The sequence below is a fragment of the Fundulus heteroclitus genome, chromosome 6 (assembly GCF_011125445.2).
Source record: "Fundulus heteroclitus isolate FHET01 chromosome 6, MU-UCD_Fhet_4.1, whole genome shotgun sequence".
NCBI classification, from domain to species: Eukaryota; Metazoa; Chordata; class Actinopteri; order Cyprinodontiformes; family Fundulidae; genus Fundulus; species Fundulus heteroclitus.
Window position 1 is genome coordinate 25374038 of NC_046366.1, and position 21534 is coordinate 25395571.

The 21534-nt window shown below is 37.9% G+C and overlaps 2 protein-coding genes across 2 annotated transcripts; both read left to right on the forward strand.

The window, feature by feature from the left end:
* The first annotated feature begins 824 nt into the window (after nt 1-824).
* On the forward strand, nt 825-9477 carry LOC105931040 (excitatory amino acid transporter 1). Its single transcript, XM_012869527.3, has 10 exons — nt 825-1296; nt 1419-1556; nt 3583-3790; nt 3871-3913; nt 4002-4071; nt 4223-4388; nt 5150-5383; nt 5468-5662; nt 8181-8315; nt 8529-9477. Exons 1-10 carry the CDS (start codon nt 1068-1070, stop codon nt 8629-8631), a joined length of 1521 nt encoding a protein of 506 aa, XP_012724981.2. The 5' UTR covers nt 825-1067; the 3' UTR covers nt 8632-9477.
* Nucleotides 9478-11826: 2349 nt separating this feature from the next.
* On the forward strand, nt 11827-17169 carry calr3b (calreticulin 3b). Its single transcript, XM_012869521.3, has 9 exons — nt 11827-12020; nt 12338-12439; nt 13094-13297; nt 13943-14037; nt 14132-14341; nt 14453-14566; nt 14888-15031; nt 15114-15206; nt 16141-17169. The coding sequence occupies exons 1-9, from the start codon at nt 11933-11935 to the stop codon at nt 16348-16350; spliced, it is 1260 nt and encodes a 419-aa protein (XP_012724975.2). The 5' UTR covers nt 11827-11932; the 3' UTR covers nt 16351-17169.
* The last annotated feature ends 4365 nt before the right edge of the window (nt 17170-21534 follow it).

Genomic DNA, 21534 nt, shown 5'->3' on the forward strand with positions numbered 1-21534 from the left:
GAGGATAGACTATGGGTAAACTTGTCATTTCACACTCTGAAGTGCCTTACTAAAACATCCATACCCCTTGGTATGGATGTTGGTATGGATACTATTATAAACAGAATTTTACTGATAGATTTGTCCTATGAGTATAATATATAGATAACTGGTATTGTGAACTAAATTTACAGCTGGATATGTACCGAATATAATATACAGGTGGATACTAGTTGTACAGATATGTACAATAGCATGATATACAGATGATTGTTATTATAACAGAGTTTACATGTACTATGAATAAATGTACAGATGGCTATTACTATAGGCAGAATTGTGAGCATGAGATACAGGTAGCTATTACTATAAAAAGTTTGGACAGAAGCTATTTAAATTAAAGTGCAGTGGAAGGTAATTGCATATTACAGTTAAAGTACGGCATGCAAATGTATATGTAAACAATTGGGAATAAACAGTCAGCAGTGCAAATCAATATTCAGTCATGGTGAGTAGTGCAAGATGCATGTAAACGGTTGTTACAATAGTAACAGTCAGGAGTGCAGGTGAACATTACAGTCTTGTAAATAACAGAATAACAAAATACCTACAGTATGTGCAATCTCTAATGTCACCGTCTCAGGTCAAATCCATTTGTGTGTATATTTCTGTTTTCATTATTGCCTTTTTTTTTAAACTTGAACTGCAATTATATGATGATGTTGTGTTTTAAACTGCTGTTATCTGCAAGTGTGACTCTCCTCCCCACATATAAATCTCTCACCCATTACCTCAGTGGCAGGAACTTCTTGTTCTCAGCCTGTAACAGTAAAAATTGGCCGAGTCTGCTGCTTTTCACTCAATATAAGACACACAAGTCAAGCTGAGTCCTCTTGCCTCTGATCTCCGTTTTTTGCCACCATACCTCCTCCAATCAGACAAGGCTTTTTTTTTTTTTCTAGAGGATTGTTTAACTTCAGCTGGTAAGACTGTTCAGCTTTTGTGAAGGATTTCTACACTTTTGAGTTGCTAGTCACAGTATATTTCAGCTTTTAGGCTAATTCAAGTACGAGGCGAAACCGTTTAGCATGAAAATTCTCCATATGTCTGCGATGGTGCAGATGTTGAGGCTTCCGAGGTCTGAGGACATGTCTGAGGTAGAGGCGGTTCAGGTTGCTGAGCCTGAAGAAAACCAGAAAAAACCCACATGTTCTCAGCCTTTAAGTGAAGTAGGTTCAACTGGGAATGGATTTAACATTTGGATTTTTCTCAAGAGGAACGCCTTTGTGATTCTAACAATGGCTGCCGTTGCAGTAGGTAAGAAGTCTTCAGTCTCTCTGGGGGATCGTTTATGTGTCCTTTTTCTCTTGTGTTGGCTGCCTTAAACGTTTTCTTCGTTGGAAAACCTTAACTGGCGATTTGTGTCTGTGTCCCTGAAGGGATTGGACTTGGCTTTGCTCTGCGACACGTTAACATGACTGAGAGAGAAATCAAATATTTAACTTTTCCTGGAGAGCTGCTGCTGAGAATCCTGCAGATGATGGTGCTCCCGCTGATCGTTTCAAGTGTGATAGCGGGTAAGATCGACGTCTCAGCTCCTGGTTTGTGTATAAAAACATGGCTTGACTAATAAAGCCACATTTTAATACCTTTTGCAAAAATACAACTTCAGCAACTCCGCAGACAAACATTTAACAAGCTTCTCTTATGGTGAGAATGTAATAGTTAACATACATGGAACTGCCCCAGCCTACCTCAGCAAGTTACCCACCCCACACACCGCCTCACGAAACCTCTGCTCCTCCTCTGCTCCTCCTCCTCATACTGATTTTACCAACCCAGGACCAAACTCTCCTCTATATGGGAGGCAGGGCCTTCCAGGCAGATGCCCCTGAGAGCCCCCACAAAGTGTGGAGGTCTTTAAAAAAGGCATTCTTGTTTTTTAAAAAAAAAAGACTTAGATACTTTATTATGATTTTATTTCTGTGAATAGTGCCTGATAATGCTGTTTTAGTTTCTGTATCATTCTGGGTGTTGTTTTTAGCCCTCTGCTCTGTAGCTCTTTGACATCTCTTTGAAATGTAAAGTGCAATATAAATTAAATGTATTATTATTATTATTATTATTAGTAGTAGTAGTAGTAGTAGTAGTAGTATTAATAATAATAAGCAGCAGAAGAAGAAAAAGCATAGCAGTTATTCAGATTTTAAGCATTATTTCCTCCAGAGCTACAGTGACTTAGAAAAGTATTAATACTCCATTAGATTTTATCTTGTCACATTATGCAGGCACACTCTGTGAGGTGTTTCATGTGCTCTACCTATAAAAGTAATGCGTGGTTATGAAGTGGAAGAATAATGATAATGTTATAGGCCAAAAATAAAATGAAGAATGCAGAGCATTTCCAGTCAGCGCCAACTGCTCTGACACTATGGAGTCAGAAAGGGGTCAAAATTATTGTATATTTGGAAAAAAAAAACTAGTTGAAACTGAAGTGAGTTGCGAACATAAGCGCTGCACATCACCGGGATAAAACATGTTGGTGGCAGCTTCATGCTGTGGGCATGTTTTCTTCATCAGCAACAAGGGTGTTGGTCAGAGATGATGGGAAGACAGATGGAGCTAAATACAGGACAATTCAGGAATAAAACCTGTTAGAGGTTGTGACACACGTCAGACGGGGTTGGAGGATCACCTCCCAGCAGGACAACAGCCCTAAATATACAGCCGTGGCTACAAGAGGTTTTTTTTTGTTTGTTATGTTAATAATCTTGTGTCAGAATGGCCAAGTCCAAGCTTAGACATAAATCAAATTTAGAATCTGTGGCTCCGCAGGGCTGCTGTAATAGCAGCAAAAGCTGATTCTAAAACAATATTTTGTATGCATAATATTCCTTGCTCTACAAAATCCCACTACAATCAAGCAAAATACATTTATGGTTGCAATGGGACACGATATGAAAACATGTAAGGAGTTTGAATAGTTCAAAAGGGCACTCTGGCTATTTGTGTAAAATGTTTACCTGTTTTAAATACATACAAATATTAATACATCTGCATAGTGCACAGTATCCCACTCTTCAACTTTCCCCTTTTTCATCATTGGTAGTTATAAAAGGTTAAGAGTGAAGGGGATTAAGTAATTGTACAGGTTGGTATGCATGATATATGCTATATTAGTGAATTATTTTACACGAATACAGGTTTATATGCTGTAGAAACAATGCTGTTTCATACTGGGGAAAAGAAGCATAATAATGTGGGTAATATCTCAGGAAGGTGGCTAACAGATACAGCATATGCTACAGATACTGTTCAAAGCTGAGGTCTATTAAATATATAAAAAACAAAAGCATGCTAAATAACATTTGTTAAATAAGTACTAGTTGGAAAGCTTTTGCTAATATTTTACACTCTGTGCAAGTGCCGGCTTGTAAAATACTGAAACACATTGTTTGCTGTTGTAGCGATCAATATTTTCACAAAAATCACAATAAATCCACAAATTCAATAGTGCTAAACCTTCCTAGGAGCCAGCCAAGTTTAAACATCTAAATATGACATTACTTTCCCACATTTCATGACCGCTTCTTAAATTCTCAGGCATGTCAAACGTTGAGAGAAAAGACTTTGGGAAAATCGGGCTTCGGACCTTCACCTATTACCTGCTAACCACTGTCATCGCTGCGTTCACTGGCATTTTCCTGGCGCTTCTCATCCAGCCAGGGAAATCATCCCAGCGTGACTCGGGGTCCTCCTCTGGGAAAACGGAGGCTGTGCAGAGCGTGGATGCTTTCCTGGATCTGATCAGGTCTGTGTGAGAGGGCACCTCCTTATTTTGCCTCTCTGTATATTTTATAAAGAATGGCACTAACATTTTGCATTTTACAGAAACCTGTTCCCCTCAAATCTAGTGGAAGCTTGTTTCAGAAAAGTAAGATCAGAGAAGCTGCTGCTGATGTTTCTTTTACACACAATCTATTGCCCGGTACTAATATTTTGCTTCTGAACCCTTTATTTAGTATTTAACAGTTTATCCCGGCAGTAATTCCTCAGGAAATCCTGCAGGAACCACTAATGTGTCTGCGAACAGTGAGTCTTTTTTGTTACAGCTCTGGGATTATTATGGTTTTTATCCTGCCGTACAACCCTTATTACTGCTCTTATTATTGTTGTCATATATATTATTATTAATTCCTGGTTGCATTTTTTTTTTATCTCTCTTTTTTTATCTGCTGTTCAGCACCAATGGCAGGAACATCAGACGGCATCAACATTGTGGGTCTGTTGGTGTTCTCCCTCGCCTTTGGCCTCATCCTGGGGAGCATGGGCACAGAGGCAAAACCTCTAAGAGATTTATTCATCTGTCTAAATAAAGCAATTATGCTTCTTGTTAATGTAGCCATCTGGTAAGAAGGAAAAACTATTAATGAACCTTTTTCACTGTTAGTATTTACCACTGAGCTATATAATACACTGGAGTGCTAATCGCCGTCTGTTTGAACGAGTCGCTTTGAAGCCACTAGCCGCCATATTGGTACTCCCTATTTTCCCCCCAGTAACTAGGGAATATGTGCGCTACTACAGCATCGAATAACGAGGATTTTCTCATGTTCAGGGGGGGCTTAAGACTTTTAAAATGTCAAATGCCATATACTTTTATGTTATGTTCTAAAAATATCAAGTACTGAGAAAGTCATGTGCTGAAATATTTAGCATTATAATAATTTAAATATATATGTTTAACATTTATAAATATATAAATAATATACAAAAACATATATTTACATATGTGTATACATATATATACATATATACATATACACATACATATATATATTAAATATGATTAACATGTAAAATATTTCAGCACCTAATTTCCTAGTAGTTGATAGTGTTAGTACATCCACTGACTGTAGAATTACCTGTGAAACGTTTTCACTCAGCCAGAAAACTGCTTGTTGTTGCAACCAAATCATATGGGATTCTGTGAGAGTAGGGAGTAGCAAGATGGCGGCCAGTGACTTCAGTTTTTCGGCAAAATCAGCACTCCAGTGTATTATAAAGCTCAGTGGGATTTACCCTTAACCCCCGTCTGAGCTCATCTCTGGCTCCATCTGGTGTTTGGAGAAGTTATTGCATCTGTATTTGAACCACATGTCTCATTCAGGTATTCACCAGTGGGAATCATCTTCCTGCTGGCGGGGCAGGTTGTAAAAATGACCAACGCAGCAGACATCGGTCGTGACGTGGCCATGTACACTTTGACTGTGATCGCCGGGTTGATCATCCACGGCTGCTTCACGCTGCCGCTGATCTATTTTACAATCACAAGAAAGAATCCCTTCAGGTTTTACGCAGGCATCCTCCAGGCTCTCAGCACAGCTTTTGGGACTTCATCCAGGTTAATAATGAACACTGTAAACAATTTAAAAAAGAATTAATGACTTTAAAAGCATAACTTTAGATCTTGTGTGCTTTTCAACAGTTCTGCAACCTTGCCGGTCACTCTCCATTGCATGGAGGAAAATCACAAGATGCACACACAGGTGACGCGCTTCATGCTGCCTATAGGGGCCACAATGAACATGGACGGTGCTGCCCTCTATGAGGCAGTGGCTGCTTTATTCATCGCCCAGGTCAATGACATGGACTTCAACCTTGGACAAATCATTGTCCTCAGGTACTTTTAAGGGAATTTATTGACCTTCGGTGCCTGGAAAAATCCCCCTGATCTGAACCTTCTCGCGTTTTGTCACAGATTGTCCACAAAAGTCAGTGAATTTGTTGAGATTTCATGTGGTAGACTAACATAAGGTAGTGTCCTGTATAAATAGATAAATGGTTTTCTGACTTTTAAAAAAAATTATAGAAGAAGTCATGACAAACATTTATATTAAAGCCCCTTGACTAAAAAATTGGTAGGATCACCTTTTTTTGCTCCAATTACAGCAGCAGGTTTTTTTCTGACATGACTTTATCAGCTTTGCACATCTAGACTGAAAGACTTTGCCCATTATTCATTACAAAGGTTTTTCCTGGGTTTATGACATTTAGCTCTGTTTTCTAAGTTCACATTTGTATTTAATTGGTCTGTTTTTCATGTATTTCTTTAGCGTCATTCCCCAGCCTATCTCCGGTTCACTCCACCTTCATTCTTCATAACAGCTCGCCTGTTTTTGTCCTTAATTTAAGCAGCTAAATAATCTTATCTGCCAATGGACCAAGATCTTTGCACTTAAAAAATGGGAACAAATCTCTGTCATCTTATTTCAGATGCAGTATATCTAATTACCTTATCTTAGAGGTTGAAATACTCATTCCATTGGTAGATAAGGAAAGGAAAAGAAAAATACATTAATTTCAAGAACATTTTACTGGTCAGTTCTACTGTGCTCCTATTGCTTTTCCTTTTATTTGCCACTTGTGATATCTACTTCTTGGTTTCGTCCCGTACAGTTTTCCCGCCTTCCTCCTCTTTGCGTTTTGGTCCTCAGCCGCTGAAACTCATGATAGTGGGGTCTGGTCACACAACGGACCCAGAGGGCGAGCAGCTCTTCTCCAGATTTTAACAGGCTGGGTGAACCCGCCAATGCCACAGCACCGCCCACACTGTCTCCAGGTCCGACAACATCAACTCATTAAAGTACTTCTTGATTCTTGACTTCTGATCGACCAACTCGGAAATACATGCATTAGTGACCATATTTTAAAAAAATGTAGCATTAAGATCGTGATTGCGCCGTTAAAAGTTTTTTTAAGGACTTAAAATAGTCCCTCGGCGACCGCTAGGCTGAAAATCCACAGTTTGGGTCGATGACGTAGTTTGTGGGCGTTGCCCTGGCTACGCTACAGAGAGTTCAATGAAGTACACCACGAGAAGTTCAGATGGCGATTCACAAAGTGATGATTTTAACACGAAAGACAGCGCAAGCGTTTGTTACAGGAAGTATCTTGTTACCATGTCAACAGATCAACGAAATTACGTCATCGGTCATGCAACATTTTTTTATGAGCCTTGAGCTAAAAAGCCTTAAAAATCCACTTTTTCATCAAATTTAAAAAAAAAATAAAAAATTCTCAGGTCATAATAATATGTGAACTTTCTAACATTTAGTAACTTGTAGTGATGATTTTAACACGAAAGACAGCGCAAGCGTTTGTTACAGGAAGTATCTTGTTACCATGTCAACAGATCAACGAAATTACGTCATCGGTCACGCAACATTTTTTTATGAGCCTTGAGCTAAAAAGCCTTAAAAATCCACTTTTTCATCAAATTTAAAAAAAAAAAAAAAAATTCTCAGGTCATAATAATATGTGAACTTTCTAACATTTAGTAACTTGTATGATCTGAGAATCAAGAAGTACTTTAAGAATGGAAACACCCTGCAGCTAAAACGACATATCCAGTGTCTGCTCCAGAGATATCTGCAGCTTCGGCTCTAAATCTCTTGGCTTTATCTTCAGAATCTCCAAATTCATTAATGCCATTAAAGTCGACAGCTCGTGACTCTGCACGACCTTCAGCTTTTGTCTCCGGTGACTTCATCTTCATCGTGCTCTTCTACGCTGCTGCAAAGATCATTATTATCTTGTCCACGGATGGCGGTCCCAATCTTAAGAGTTTTTATCGGGGCGTCAAGATTGAATGGGCTTTCCAAGTACTTGTTACCTAGTTTCCCCAGGAGTTTGGGCTCAGGATGCCTCTCCAGGTGAGTGCTCCGGGGTTTTCTTATAGGGTCTACATGGACTGACCCCTATACTATTTCATACACACCCTGAAATGCTGAGTCCAGCTTCAGAGCTTCTTTGGCATCGTGGCCAGAGCCTCCGGGCTGCCCTCTAGAGACTCCTTGTTGCATCCAGTATCCTTTGAATCATCGCCTAAACTCCACGTTGGTTCCAGTGACTTCTGTGTGGCTCTCCTGAGACTCCATGTTTGATTCTTGTTCCCCCTTTAGGGTTAAAACTATTATTGAAGGGAATTTTACAGCAACATTTTAAGTTGGTGAAATAATGAATATGTTAGTAAGGCACAGCTGTGGTGTTTCATAGATTATTCATTCAAACAACAACGAGGTTTAAGAAAATGTCTGTTTTCAAAGTGAATGGACATTTTTTAAAGACAATCCTACTTTGCCTTTTTGAGTTTGTTGTTTCCAGTCATTATTAAAGCGACTTCTTTGTATTTTGTCCAGTTTGATTGTCACAGCAGCGAGCACTGGTGCAGCTGGTATCCCTCAGGCTGGCATGGTATCCATGTTGATAGTGTTGGGCTCAACGGGGCTGCCCACAGAGGACATTTCCCTGCTCCTTATGGTTGACTGGATTCTGTAAGTACACCAGCTTGTGTTACTCCAACAGGTTGGCTTGAAAATAAAAGTCGAAACGAATGTAGTTACATTATTACTTTCACAATTATAAAACATTTCGTTTAACAATATATGCATGTTACAAAAACTAGGCTGAACACTAGATAATTCAAGGCCATGAGCTGCATGGAGAACTGTTTCTCACCTCAGATCTTACTGTGTTTCTGTCGATAGGGATCGTATCAGAACTGCCACCAATGTACTCGGCGACTGTATAGGCGTCGCCGTGGTGCAACATCTGTCCAGACATGAACTACGCACATCCAGTCCTGCATGAACAGACCAGATGTTGGAAGAAAAGCCGCCCTCCAAGACCACCTGTATCACAATGGGACAAATGCACGCAAAGAGTTACCTGACAGAATATAAGCTTTCCTATTTAGGCTGAAATAATAAGATAAAGAAGTCATTGATAGGAAATTGTATTGACAGAAATCTTTTGAAAGGGGGTCATTGTTTGTTTCTTTAAGCTTCTGGTGGTTTATGGCAGGGAAACTCAATGGAGAAACCCAGAGATTTTTTTTTTCCCTGGGACTCAACAGATTCTTAAGGGTTTCTCAGGCCAAAAGGAATAAATCCACCAGCCAGTTTTGGGCATATCCCGTAGTCTCCACTTACAAGGACATGTCTTCTAGACAGTCATTGGGAAAGCTTTAGAAAAAAACATTAACTGACTTCTTTTACGTAAAATAGAGCTCCTAGCCTGGAAGCTACAGAAGATCCTGATCATGCTGTAAAGGTGTTGCTTCCCCCACCAAACTGGTTCCATGGCTAAACTGGAATTAGTGGTTCCCCAGTTTGTGTTGTTTTGGTTTTCGTCCGCCAAGTTTATGACACAAGACAGTGATAACACAGAGTCGTGTTAGCACTGGAGGCCTCACTGGGTCTCTTCTTTTTTAATACCCTTCATCACACGCGGGGCAACCCATCTGTTTGTGCTCTTTCATAAATACCATTGCTGCCTGCACACTAATGGCATCTTAGTGTGGCGGATGTTTCCAAGTGTTGCTTGAACCATATTTTCAGTTGGCTGGCTGCTGGTAAATACCGCCCAGATACCAGTAATGCTGGTCGGGAGTGTAAGCAATTATTTGATTGTACTTCCTTGTGAAAAAAAAAAAAACGTTGCAGCTGTCTTCAAAATGTTCAGTGTGAGACATGATGATTTAAGCTAAACATAAACTTTGTTCATCGTTTGTGATAAACTTACCTTGCCCATACAAATGTAATCGTCTATGTTATAATTTCTAAATCCCGAAACACCAGCAGGAGATCGTTAACATGAATCCTTGTGGCGTTCTCCTAGTACGGGCCAGAGATGGGCACGTCATGTAACTAGTCCAAACGCACTGTCGTCAACTCGATATATGATTTTGTCATTGTTTTTTCAAAACAGTTCTTGTAATTTAATCAATATTAAATTAAAAAGTAAGATTGTATCTGTTATAATGTATAATTTAATAGGGTATAGCTCAAACGTGTTGTGAGTGACATTTAGGGGAATCTTATCAAAGGCTATGTGTAGGCATGGTAACACAGTTCCTCATTTAAAGTAACAGTATTTTTCCCCCAACGTAACATTTCTCATAGGTTTGTTCTAAAGTCTAACTGCATTTGATGCAGTAAATTTACCCGTATTCCAATGTTGCATCAACTGCTTAGAAATGACTTTGGCTTTGATTTTTGAGGTTAAACAAAGTTGATTTTGAGACCCATCCAATGGCTTCACTATAATATTAATGTTGTTATCCACTAGTTTTTTAGATTCACATTTATCTTAAGATATATTGTTTACATTTTAAATACAAAAAATACCTGAACTTGTTTCAAATTCTTTCCTTGTTTAACCATCTAAGGTCAGTCACACATTTTTTTAGATTGTTCCTTTATTTAAAAAAAAAAATAGGGAAAAAAAGAACAGTAGTTTTTTTCCACTCCAGTCATGATGAGTAAGAAAAAAAAATAGTGCAAAGGGTTTGCAGGCCATTGAGGTTGTGATCTCTTATATTGCATGGAGTGGTATGTTGTGAAGTTTTCTCAGACCAACGTTCAAGCCCATAGCAAAGCAAAATTTAAGACGGGATCTCCTTTATGTCCCCTTTACATCTCATAGATATAAATGAGCACACATCGAGACCAGAGTGGTCTTTTCATTTTTCTCAGATTTCTCTCCTGAGAAATAAGTCTCACAGTGAGCATGCATTCTCTCACAGCTCTCTCTTTTCCTGATGTCAGCTAAGAGAAAAAAAATTGAGACATATTTGAAATCAATATGTCTCAATTTGATATCCTTATTCGGATGCATCTCAGTTATGTCTCAATGAGAAATATACATGTCTCTGTCTCTCACTGCTCATTATTTGTGTTCTCATATTTTCTTATAGTTGTCTCTTTTCTAGTGCCTCAGCAAAAATAACAAGTACAAGCTCTCAGATGAGAATGAGAAAAAAATAAGTATTCAGTAAGATATTTACTATATATAATGTTCAACAACATTTGTTGACTTCTTATACAAGTCGATATTTTCAAAGCATGTTATTTCAATAACCAGCCATTACATTTTTGGCTTCTTAGGCCAGTTCTAATGGGTCGACGAATAGTGGAGGTGTCCAACAATTTGCTGAGCTGACTCGAACTTTAATATGTTTACGTGATATTGATACCTTCTTGTGGTCAGTTTTCGGTATGGCAAACGCACATGTAAAACTGGATCAATCTTTTATGATGAATTTGGCATCCTCTAGTGGGGAACTTTTATTATAGCAACAGAATATGTAAAAAGGTGTTCTGGGTAATTAATTACTGTGACGAAAATAGGCGCACTCTCCATTGGCCTCATTGGACAGTCAAAACCATAAAGACTAAGACAAAGGTCGCCGCTTCCGCCATACAGTGTATGGCAAGTTTGTCCGGGAAATGAACTTATATGAATTTATTTCCTCATGAAAGTAACATTAAGTTTGGTTTACATTTGTGTATAACTAAAATATACTTTCAATGACTTTACACAAAAAATATAATTTAATTAATTGTTTTATTACAATAACTACCTATATTAGGATAGCCATTTGTTTCCTTAAAAATATAGAAAGGGGTAACCTTTAAAGATGGATTTATTTACAAACAGGTGTTATACAAATATTGACGCGGTAAAATGAATGAGGAACGTATCATTGTTGATTTATATCAACAATAATAACAAAAAAATCATTGTTAAACATATTAAGTGGCACACTATTTACTACGTAAATTGTAAAACGCTTTTAAAACAGACGAGAACCCGGTCTGAGCCTTAGCACACCCTAGCGGATGATTGTCGTTATGGTAACAAGGCTTAAAAAAAATGGTCAGCTGATTTAGCTCCATTCGACACTGGTTCCGGTTTTCGTGGTCCACCGTGATTGGTCCAGACACACCATCCCGCTGTCCAATCGCAGACGGCCATCTGTTCGCCGTAGCCACTCTAAAATATTCCCCTTCTCTCTTCCTTCTTCCACAAAGTACTCGGTCCAGTCCGGAGGTGCCTGTGCGAGTAGCGGGACGTGCAGCAGAAAGGAGAAAAAAATAAATAAAAAAAGATGCAGCTCTTAGGTTTAGTTGTGGTAACATTTGCAGTCTACTGCGTTCATGCCAAGGTTTATTTTCGGGAGGAGTTTCTGGACGGTGGTAAGTGTGACAGCAGCCCGTGCTATTTAAAATTTACGACACAGTTGTGCCAGCTATCATTCGCAGTCACATGCTATATAACCGCTTTAGAGATGTGTTTTAGTGATTAAAAAGTCATTGGTTACAGCTAAATCGCTTTTTATCTCGCAAATGAAGCTTGCAAACTTTCGTTATTTTTGTCGCCCACGGTTTCTGAAACTAACTTGTTATAATCGCCGTAAAGTCGAATATTAGAGTTAAGGATCAGGGCTTGAAGTTGATTTTATTTTTTTAGAAAGCCTAACCTTCAGCTGTATGTCTGTTTCTTCTTCGGTCAGATGAATGGAGAAGTCGCTGGGTGCACTCCAAGCACAAGTCAGACTATGGAGAGTGGAAACTGACTGCTGGAAACTTCTATGGAGATGCTGAGAAAGACAAAGGTAAAAAAACAAAAAAAAACATAATCTAGCTCAAACAGATGTTCATTGGTTAACGCTGCCACATGTGTGATGGCTCAGGTTAGCGACATATGTTTCAGGCTCGATCATTTGACAGTTCCTCGTTTTGGTATTTTTTTTTTAAACAAAGTGAAAGAGAAACCTCACTTCTTCCAGCCTTATTCTGCAGCTGAAACATAATGTGGGGATTTCTCCTGCTTTTTAAAACTCACTTTCACGTCAATGCAACAAACCAGCACTAAAATAAACTCCAAATGACATCAAGCTCAGGTGTGTTGGCTTGGAATTGAATATCTGGGTTATTTGATTGTATCTCAACTTGCATTCAAAAGATCTTGACTTAAATGACCTAAAAAGGCAACATTTTATATTTTTAATTGCCAGTATGTATTAATATCAGGTAATTGATGCACCTTTATTTAGCCTAAAAGTTTTCCATTCAGACAGTAAAGGTGCATTAAAGATACTGATGGTGTACTTTATCTAATTCCTGAAACTTCACATGAATGAGTTAAAATGCTCTAGTTTCCTTAATCAGCATTCAAGCAATGTAAGCACCTTTTACCTGTAATTATTACAAATCTCTTGAGTTTGCTTTGATTTAACATTTTATCTGTTTCCTCTTTGTCCCCTTAGGTCTGCAGACGAGCCAAGATGCTCGTTTCTACGCCGTCTCCGCCCGCTTTGACCCCTTTAGCAACGAGGGGAAGCCTCTGGTCATTCAGTTTACAGTCAAGCATGAGCAGAAGATCGACTGCGGTGGTGGCTACGTCAAAGTCTTCCCCTCCGACTTGGATCAGACCGACATGCACGGAGACTCCTCATATTACATCATGTTTGGTAAGAAAAAAAAGTTGTAATAGAATAAATTAATAAGTTATAACAGTCATTAAAAAATTAGCACTAATAAAAAAAAACAAGAGTAAATATATATATATATATATATATATATATATATATATATATATATATATATATATGTATGTATGTATGTATGTATGTATGTATGTATGTATGTATGTATGTATGTATGTATGTATGTATGTATGTATGTATGTATGTATGTATGTATGTATGTATGTATGTATGTATGTATGTATGTATGTATGTATGTATGTATGTATGTATGTATGTATGTATATATATATATATATATATATATATATATATATTATAGTTCATTTAAAATCTCTGACTAGTTAAAAAATAAAGTTGTAGTAGTGAAGTTAAGCAATTGAATGATAAAAGATCGTTTTTTGTACATAAAATGATAGCAATAAAAGGAAAAAATATAACATTAAGAAATACAGTAAAACGACAATAATAAAATGCATTGTTATCAGGAAATAACACTAAAATAATGGTAGAAATCATAATTTCTAGCAATGGACTGGTAGATATGTATAGAATAGGAACAGTGAATAAAAATGTCTTCTATGAAGTACTTGTTACATAATAAATGGTGTTTGTGTTCCTTTCATGCAGGCCCTGACATCTGTGGCTACAGCACCAAGAAGGTCCATGTCATCTTTAACTACAAGGGCAAGAATCACCTGATCAAAAAAGAGATTAAGTGCAAGGTAACGTTTGTTTCCAAAGATTTACATTCCACAGCGAAGTGTGGCATGAGAGGCTCGATCCAACCGTTTCCTCTTTGTCTTTGTTTGCTCTCAGGACGACGAGCTGACCCACCTGTACACGCTGATCCTGAACCCAGATCAGACCTACGAGGTGAAGATCGACAATGAAAAGGTGGAGTCTGGCAGTCTGGAGGAAGACTGGGACTTCCTGCCTCCTAAGAAAATCAAGGATCCCGAAGCCAAGAAGCCAGAGGACTGGGATGACCGCCCCAAGATCGACGATGTCGATGACAAAAAACCTGAGGTGAATTAGCCTAATGCTATAACTCTACTGCTGTTTTCTTTCAACGGGCAGTATTTTTTTTTTTTTTTTTTTACTTTTTTTTTAAATTTGTATGGTTTGGGTTTTTTTAAGGACTGGGACAAACCTGAAAACATCCCCGATCCTGATGCCAAGAAGCCTGAAGACTGGGATGAAGATATGGACGGAGAATGGGAGCCACCCATGATCCCCAACCCAGAGTACAAAGTAGGCCTCATTTACACGTAGATGATCAAATAGAGATGCACCCATCAATGGGCCAGAGGTTGAACTGGGTCCATTTTCTTTTGATAAGCGCTGATTGGTCATCATCAGATCAAAAACTAAAAAGAAATAATAGAACATAAACATTTTAGGGTCTAAGAATACATGTAAGCTTTAAAACATAAATTAGGATAATCTCGCAACTCCAAATATTTACCTCAAGAAGCAAAAAGTCAGTATTGGCCAGGAAGAGCTGGTCTCTAGTGGGATATTGTGCTGATGTCCTGAATGAGCTCCTCCATGACGCTGTTGTCTGTATCACAGGGAGAATGGAAACCCAAACAGATCGACAACCCCAACTACAAGGGAGCCTGGGTGCATCCTGAGATCGACAACCCCGACTACAGCCCTGACTCCACCATCTACAAGTTCGACAAAATCGCCGTTATTGGCCTTGATCTTTGGCAGGTGAGGAGAGGATCTTCTGAACACACGGGTGGTGCAGAAGCAAAGCACCAACAACTGTTTAACATTCTGCTGCCTCTTCTAGGTGAAATCTGGCACCATCTTTGACAACTTTGTGATCACCGACGACGTGAAGGAAGCGGAAGACATCGGAAAGGAGACGTGGGGCGTGACAAAAGTATGTGATTGGTCACTTTTTTTTGTTTTTTAGGACTTTTCTCTCTTGAATAAAATGAGAACAGGTGAAGAGCAGCCCCTCCTGCGCTGTCTCCTCACAAGTAATAGGCTGAAAGTTAGTGTGAAACTGCAAAAAGGGAACTAAAAGTAAGAAAATGTTTCCTAAAATGAGTGGATTTGTCCTTGATTTGAGCAGATAAATAAGTGGAATGAGTATTTTGACCCCCTAGAATAACATAATTAGATATAATGCACTTAAAATAAGATGACTGAGATGTTCCTATTTAAGTGCAAAAATCTTATTCCCTTGGCAGATCATTTCAAATTGCCTGCTTAAATGAAAGGACAAATGCAATCATTTCAAGGAAATTTTACTTATTTTTTTGGCTTCCCTTTTGGCTGTGTAATAATTCCTATACCTGGAAAATTCAACTCCTGATTTGATCTTAACATAACATTAGTGATTAAAAAAATGATAACAGAGGTAACGGTTTTAATTATCTCTAAATATAAACAAAAAATAGTAGAAATAAGTATATCTCTGTAATAAACAATAACACATATAAAATATGTAGTTATTCAACAACCACATAACAGTCTTGATATTAAAAATGTTTCATGAAAAAATAAAAGGTAATAAAAAAATATGACAGTAATAATGGGGAATTATGGTGGTAGTATTAATAATAATAAAAAAATACATTTATAGTAACTTGAAAAATGATTGAGAGGGAGTTACAAAAAATACACAAATGATAGAAGTATCTTTAAAGAAATAAAAAGTATAATGATTCAAATTAGAAAATATAACAATAGTAATAAATATGCCAGCCTGTGATGAAGAGAAAATTGTAATAATTTAGGGGAGGAAAAGGTACTTGTGACATTTGACCTAACAAGGTGTCGCTTGATTGTTGCAACCTCCTCCTCCTCAGGAACCAGAGAAGACGATGAAGCAGGAGCAGGACGAGGTCAAACGAAAAGAGGAAGAGGAGAAGAACAAAGAACAAGCCACCGAGGGGGATGAAGATGACGACGAAGACGACGACGTGGAGGGTGATGACGCTGACGACGAAGACACGGAGGAGGAGCCGCTTACAGAAAACGACGACGAAGACGACGCAAATCTTAAAGACGAGCTCTGAGGTGTAGCGAAAAGAGGTTTATCTAAATGTTTTAACCCCCCCCCCCCCCCCCCCCCCCCCCCCTCGCCTCCCACAGAAACTGTCCTGTCGTTCCCAGGGGTGTTGTGGCTGCTGTGCATCCTGTTCCCTGAGATCACGACATGACCCAACTTTGGGGTTTGAAGTAGAAAACATTGGGGGGGGCGGGCTGTTGTGTGAGTGGGTGATGAGGGACTTGGTGTCTTTATTTCTTTTTTTTTTTTTTTTTCCATGTTTCCCTTGAAGTGCTGAAATGATTCAGTGGTTTCTGACCAACAAAAACTCCATTCCTCATTTTGTTAACGACGCGTTCGGTCGGCACTGACATCTGCTGTTTTTTCATGATTTTTTTCTGGAGCCATCTCAGTTTCTGTTAGGGTTTCCTGGGTGGCTAGTTTTCAGCGTTAATCAAAAGTTCACCTAAAGCTGTGTTATGAGATGAGACGTGTCAGTTTCAAACTTAATCAAAAAGTAGGAAAAAAATAATAATTTATTTTTGGTTGTTTCTATGGCACTGACTGTAACTTCTTTTCGCTCTTCGTTCTTGAAGGCTGAACGAAATCATAAAACTAAGTCCTGCGAGTACATTTTTATTTCTCAACAACTTTTTTTTTTTTTTTATTATTATTATTTTAATTCAACATGTTTCCATGAAAGCGTAATGGGATGTGCAGTTTGATCCTGACAGTCTGGACTAACATGCTTCTGTGTCGCTGCTGCTCACACAAGGGTAACACACTCACAGGTTTTACCGGACAGAATGTGATTGATGCCAAAGGTTTTATTAAAAGAATGATAATTTTTCTGTCTCCTTTATATTTATTTACGGCGCATAAACTCACAACTTTATCAAGTGGAAATCAGCCAACTCTTAATTTTACAGATATAGTAAAATTGTAGCGGGCTCCAAAGAAGCTTATTCACATAAATTGGATTTAAAATTTCATGCGAACTAAGCCTGAGTTTGTTTTATTTCCTCTTTTGTAGATTTGCTAACTTTTCTAGCACTGGGGTATCCACATGAAGCCTCTATGTTGTAAAGACACTTCTGAACTTCGGCTACAGCACGAGAAAGCTTCAAAATTCCTGGTTCAGGATGCAGGGAGGGAATTAATGCTCTGCAAAGGGCATGTAAACACCCTTTTGATATCTTAAAACTGTGAGCTTCCAAGTTACTGGCTTTTTTTTTTTTTGTGAAAGAATCAAATAAGCATAATTGTACATATTTAAAATTTGCTTCACATCCATTATTCAGCTCTTCTCAGTCAACACTTTGTAGAGCCAACTAACTCAAGACTCGCATTGGATGGAGCACCATTGGAAACGGCAAAGTCTTGCCCTAGGTGCTCAGCTGGATTCAGGTCCAGACTTTGACTAGGCCATCCTAAATCCAAGAATACCCATCAATCTAAGACCTGTCAGTGTAGCTCTGTGTATATAGCCCTGCTGTGTGCTCTATTCGTATCTCAGGTAGGTTTTCTTCCTGCATCTGTCTCCATCCATCTCCCCAATCAGCTCTCGCCAGTTTTGCCTGCTCTGCTGAATAAAATGTTCCCCACAGCATGATGCTGCCACCGCCATGCTTCACCACAGAAACGGTTTATTGGGTCTTGGTAGGTTTCAGTTGTGCCATTCTTTGTATGTTACTGTGTTTCTTTGTTGTCATGCTGTTTGTCTGCTCATGTCCACAATCCTCTGAGGCGCAATTTGTTACGGTTTAGCCTAATTTTTAAGGAACCACTAAGGTGTTTAAAAAAATACCTTAAAGAGTCTTAAATTATTTGCAAATAGCAATTTGTGCTTTATACAGGGTGTGTGGGTGCTTCTGTCCTTTAATTACTATTTATACCAGGGTTTATACCCAGCCTTGAAACATATGGAATTTGATTTAAAAAGAAAGTCTGTGTAAGTATGGAAAAATAAAAAAGTGAAGATGGAAAACAGTTCGAGTCTCCAGACTTGTATCTAACAGGTAAAATAATTTCTGGAAGAGGAGGCGCTGCTGCCATTCATTCATATTTAAACAACCTTTTGTGCTTTCATATCTTAACACAGGAGCTTGTCCAAGTGGTTGATTTTTGAGTTACAAAAAGATATTTTAAGATTTCAAAAAGGACAATTTCACAATTATGTTATTTAGTTTTTTGTTGTTTTGGATTTGTTTAGCCCTTGGATCCAAACTTCAGAGTCTAAAACTAAGCCATAAGGTTCTTCAAATATAATTTTTTTCTTTTTTTTTTACTGGCATTGAAATTCTTTTTTTTTCTTTTGAGTTTTCTAAAAATAAAGAGATTGTTGATCACAAGCTAAACTTTGAAGGATTGTTATATAAACCTGAATTATTGAGTCCTAATTTTATCCAGATCTCAAAATTTGTCTCGGAAGCCAGCTTCAGCGCTGTTATTTCCTGTGTCTTCCTGTCACTGTGGCATCTGAGCTCCCCTCCACCAGGGCCAGAACATCCAGAATATTACAGGGGCAGTCTGGACACCTATATCACGTTCAGTACCAAAGCTGTCTCCAACTAGAACTGATTTTGACATAATGTCACAATTCTGCCACAAAATTACAAAAGCTTAGAAGAAATCGTACAGCAAATAAGTTCCTCCTCCTGCTGCCTTGATGTTCTACCTACAGCTTTCTTTAAGAAAGTTTTGCCTGTCATAGTGTCTGATTTATAATAATAAACATGGCCCTTCTGTCAGGTGTTTTGCCCCAGTTCTTAAAAACAAATGCTATCAAACCACTGTTGAAAAAGAACAATTTGGACAAACTACCACTGCAGAACTACAGGCCATCTCAAACTTCCCTTTTATTAAAAGGATTATTGAAAAAGCTGTGTTTCAACAAATAAACACCTTCTTCATAATGATCAGGGAAGATTTTCTACAGTTGAATAAAAACAAAACTGAAATAGTAATTTTTAGAACCAACGGAGTGATCAAAAGTCAGCACACAGCTTCAGCTGCATTAGCTGGTTACCACTGATCAGACCCCAAATCAGGGTGTAATGATGAACTCAGAGCTAAACCTCCAACCTTTTCTCATTTTCCATTTAATTTTTGATTTTAGTCATAAAAAAAGAAACAACAATCCTTGACAGAAGGTAAAAAGAAATACAATTATGAATGAAAAGGAGTTAAAGGGAGTATAAACTAATAATGTTTGCCCCTAATCACAAAAAGCAAAAATAGAAATCATCAACTCAGAGGTACCTAGGTAACACACGGAGGATACCCACCCAAAACACCAAGACACATAAAACAGTATCTTAATCAGTAATATAACACTAACACTAATTTTCAAATTTCTTTTATAAACAACAACAACAAAAAAAAACAATTAGAGTGCTTCACCTCCCTGTCAAGATCGTTCCACAAACTAATACATTTTTATTTATTAAGTTCTACATCTATTATATATTTATTTGAGGAGCTCAGTTCCTTTAAAATTATATTTACTTTCCCTTTTAATAAATCTGGTTGCAATGCTGTTTGGCAACATTTTCTTATGGGCTTTATACATACATTTTAAAATACAAATTTCAACCAACTCATTATTTTTCAATACATTTTACTGTATATATAGGGGATTTGTATGATCCCTATATCCACTTCCACTAATAATTCTCACAGCTCTTTTCTGTAAGCGCCAGATAGAATCCATATATGTTTTACAGGCACTACACACTTCCAAACAATAAGTCAGACATGGTACAATCAATGACTTGTACAATATATACAAAGCCTTTTGTGTATATTTTTTACCAACATTTAAGGACAGTCTGTTAGTATTCAACTGCAATGTGCTTTCTTATGTGATGTTTTCTTTTCTTACTGTTCATGTACACTTTGAATTGCCTTGTTACTGAAATGCGCTTTACAAATAAACTTGTCTTGCCTTCCTTGTTAGTCGGGGGAGTATAAACAGACAATATATCTATGTCATTGCAGCCATATGTGGAAAAAATCTAGAAACTTTGATTCTGGAAAAGTATGATATTTAGAAATGGAAATATTGTAGGTGTCCCATTTTAGGTCATGTCAAAATGTTACCCTGCATTTCATAATAAGCTCCATTTCAAAAATATTCACCTGCACAGACATGCTTTTCAGATTTTACTTTCAATTTTAAATAGTTCTAGCTCTAAATAGACACATTTGCAATTTGATATATTTGTTTTTGTACAGTCTGACAATCAAGTTTTCTCGATAGGGACGGAGACATATTTATAGTATTGGAACGAGTATTTATAGTCGGGAACGGCCAAATAGTCGCCAAAATGAAACTGCAGCTCACAAATCTAGGGACAACTTAACAGAAGAAAGTCACCAGGCAGCTGCATCCCATTTCTCCCCTCATTCTTTGACCTGAACCTTTATATTTATGAAGGATAGAGCGTCCTAGTATGTCCATATTCGAGTTCTTTCTGTTGAGAAGGGGAAGAATGAAGGGGACTTCCTAGCCCCTTATAAGCAGAGATATTCCAGAAACACAGTCAGAAACAAATCTTTTAAAAACAATTGCAATATGTTTGATTGTACCCACAGATGAAAATTGGCAAATAAAAATGATTCTGAATCACTGATCTTTGTGCCTTTTTTTTTTTTTGCACATTAGCATATTGTACTTCCATTGTCATCTATCTTGTTACATTTGTAAATGGTTGATAAACATATTTAAAGTTGTGTAAAAATCTGGTTTAAGGAAGGCTTTTGTCAGCAGACTTTAAACTTAATGTGTCTGTTATTATTTTCTGTATAGATTTCTTCTCTTTTGTTACACTAAAATGCAGTTTTCAGATGATTTCATTGATTCATATGGGTTATAATTAAAGGTTATTGTTGCATGCACCCATTACCTGCACTTTGTCGAGCTACAAAAGCTTGTCTGTAGGACAGAAAAACACGAGCCAAGTTTTGTTTCCTCGCCCCATCACCCATGTTCCTTCCTGAAACCACTTACACGCTGACTTCTGTAGACAAGGAGTACGCCACAAGAGCAGCATCTTTGAAGGTGCTCTCATTTTGTGTCTACCCATAAATTCCCTCAGTCAAACAAATTAAAATCCTTCAGCTTGCCCATGTTTCCATCTTCACATCAACGTTGAGGACGAAATGTTAATTTTCTGCCTAATATTACGTCCCATGACAACGAGATAATCAG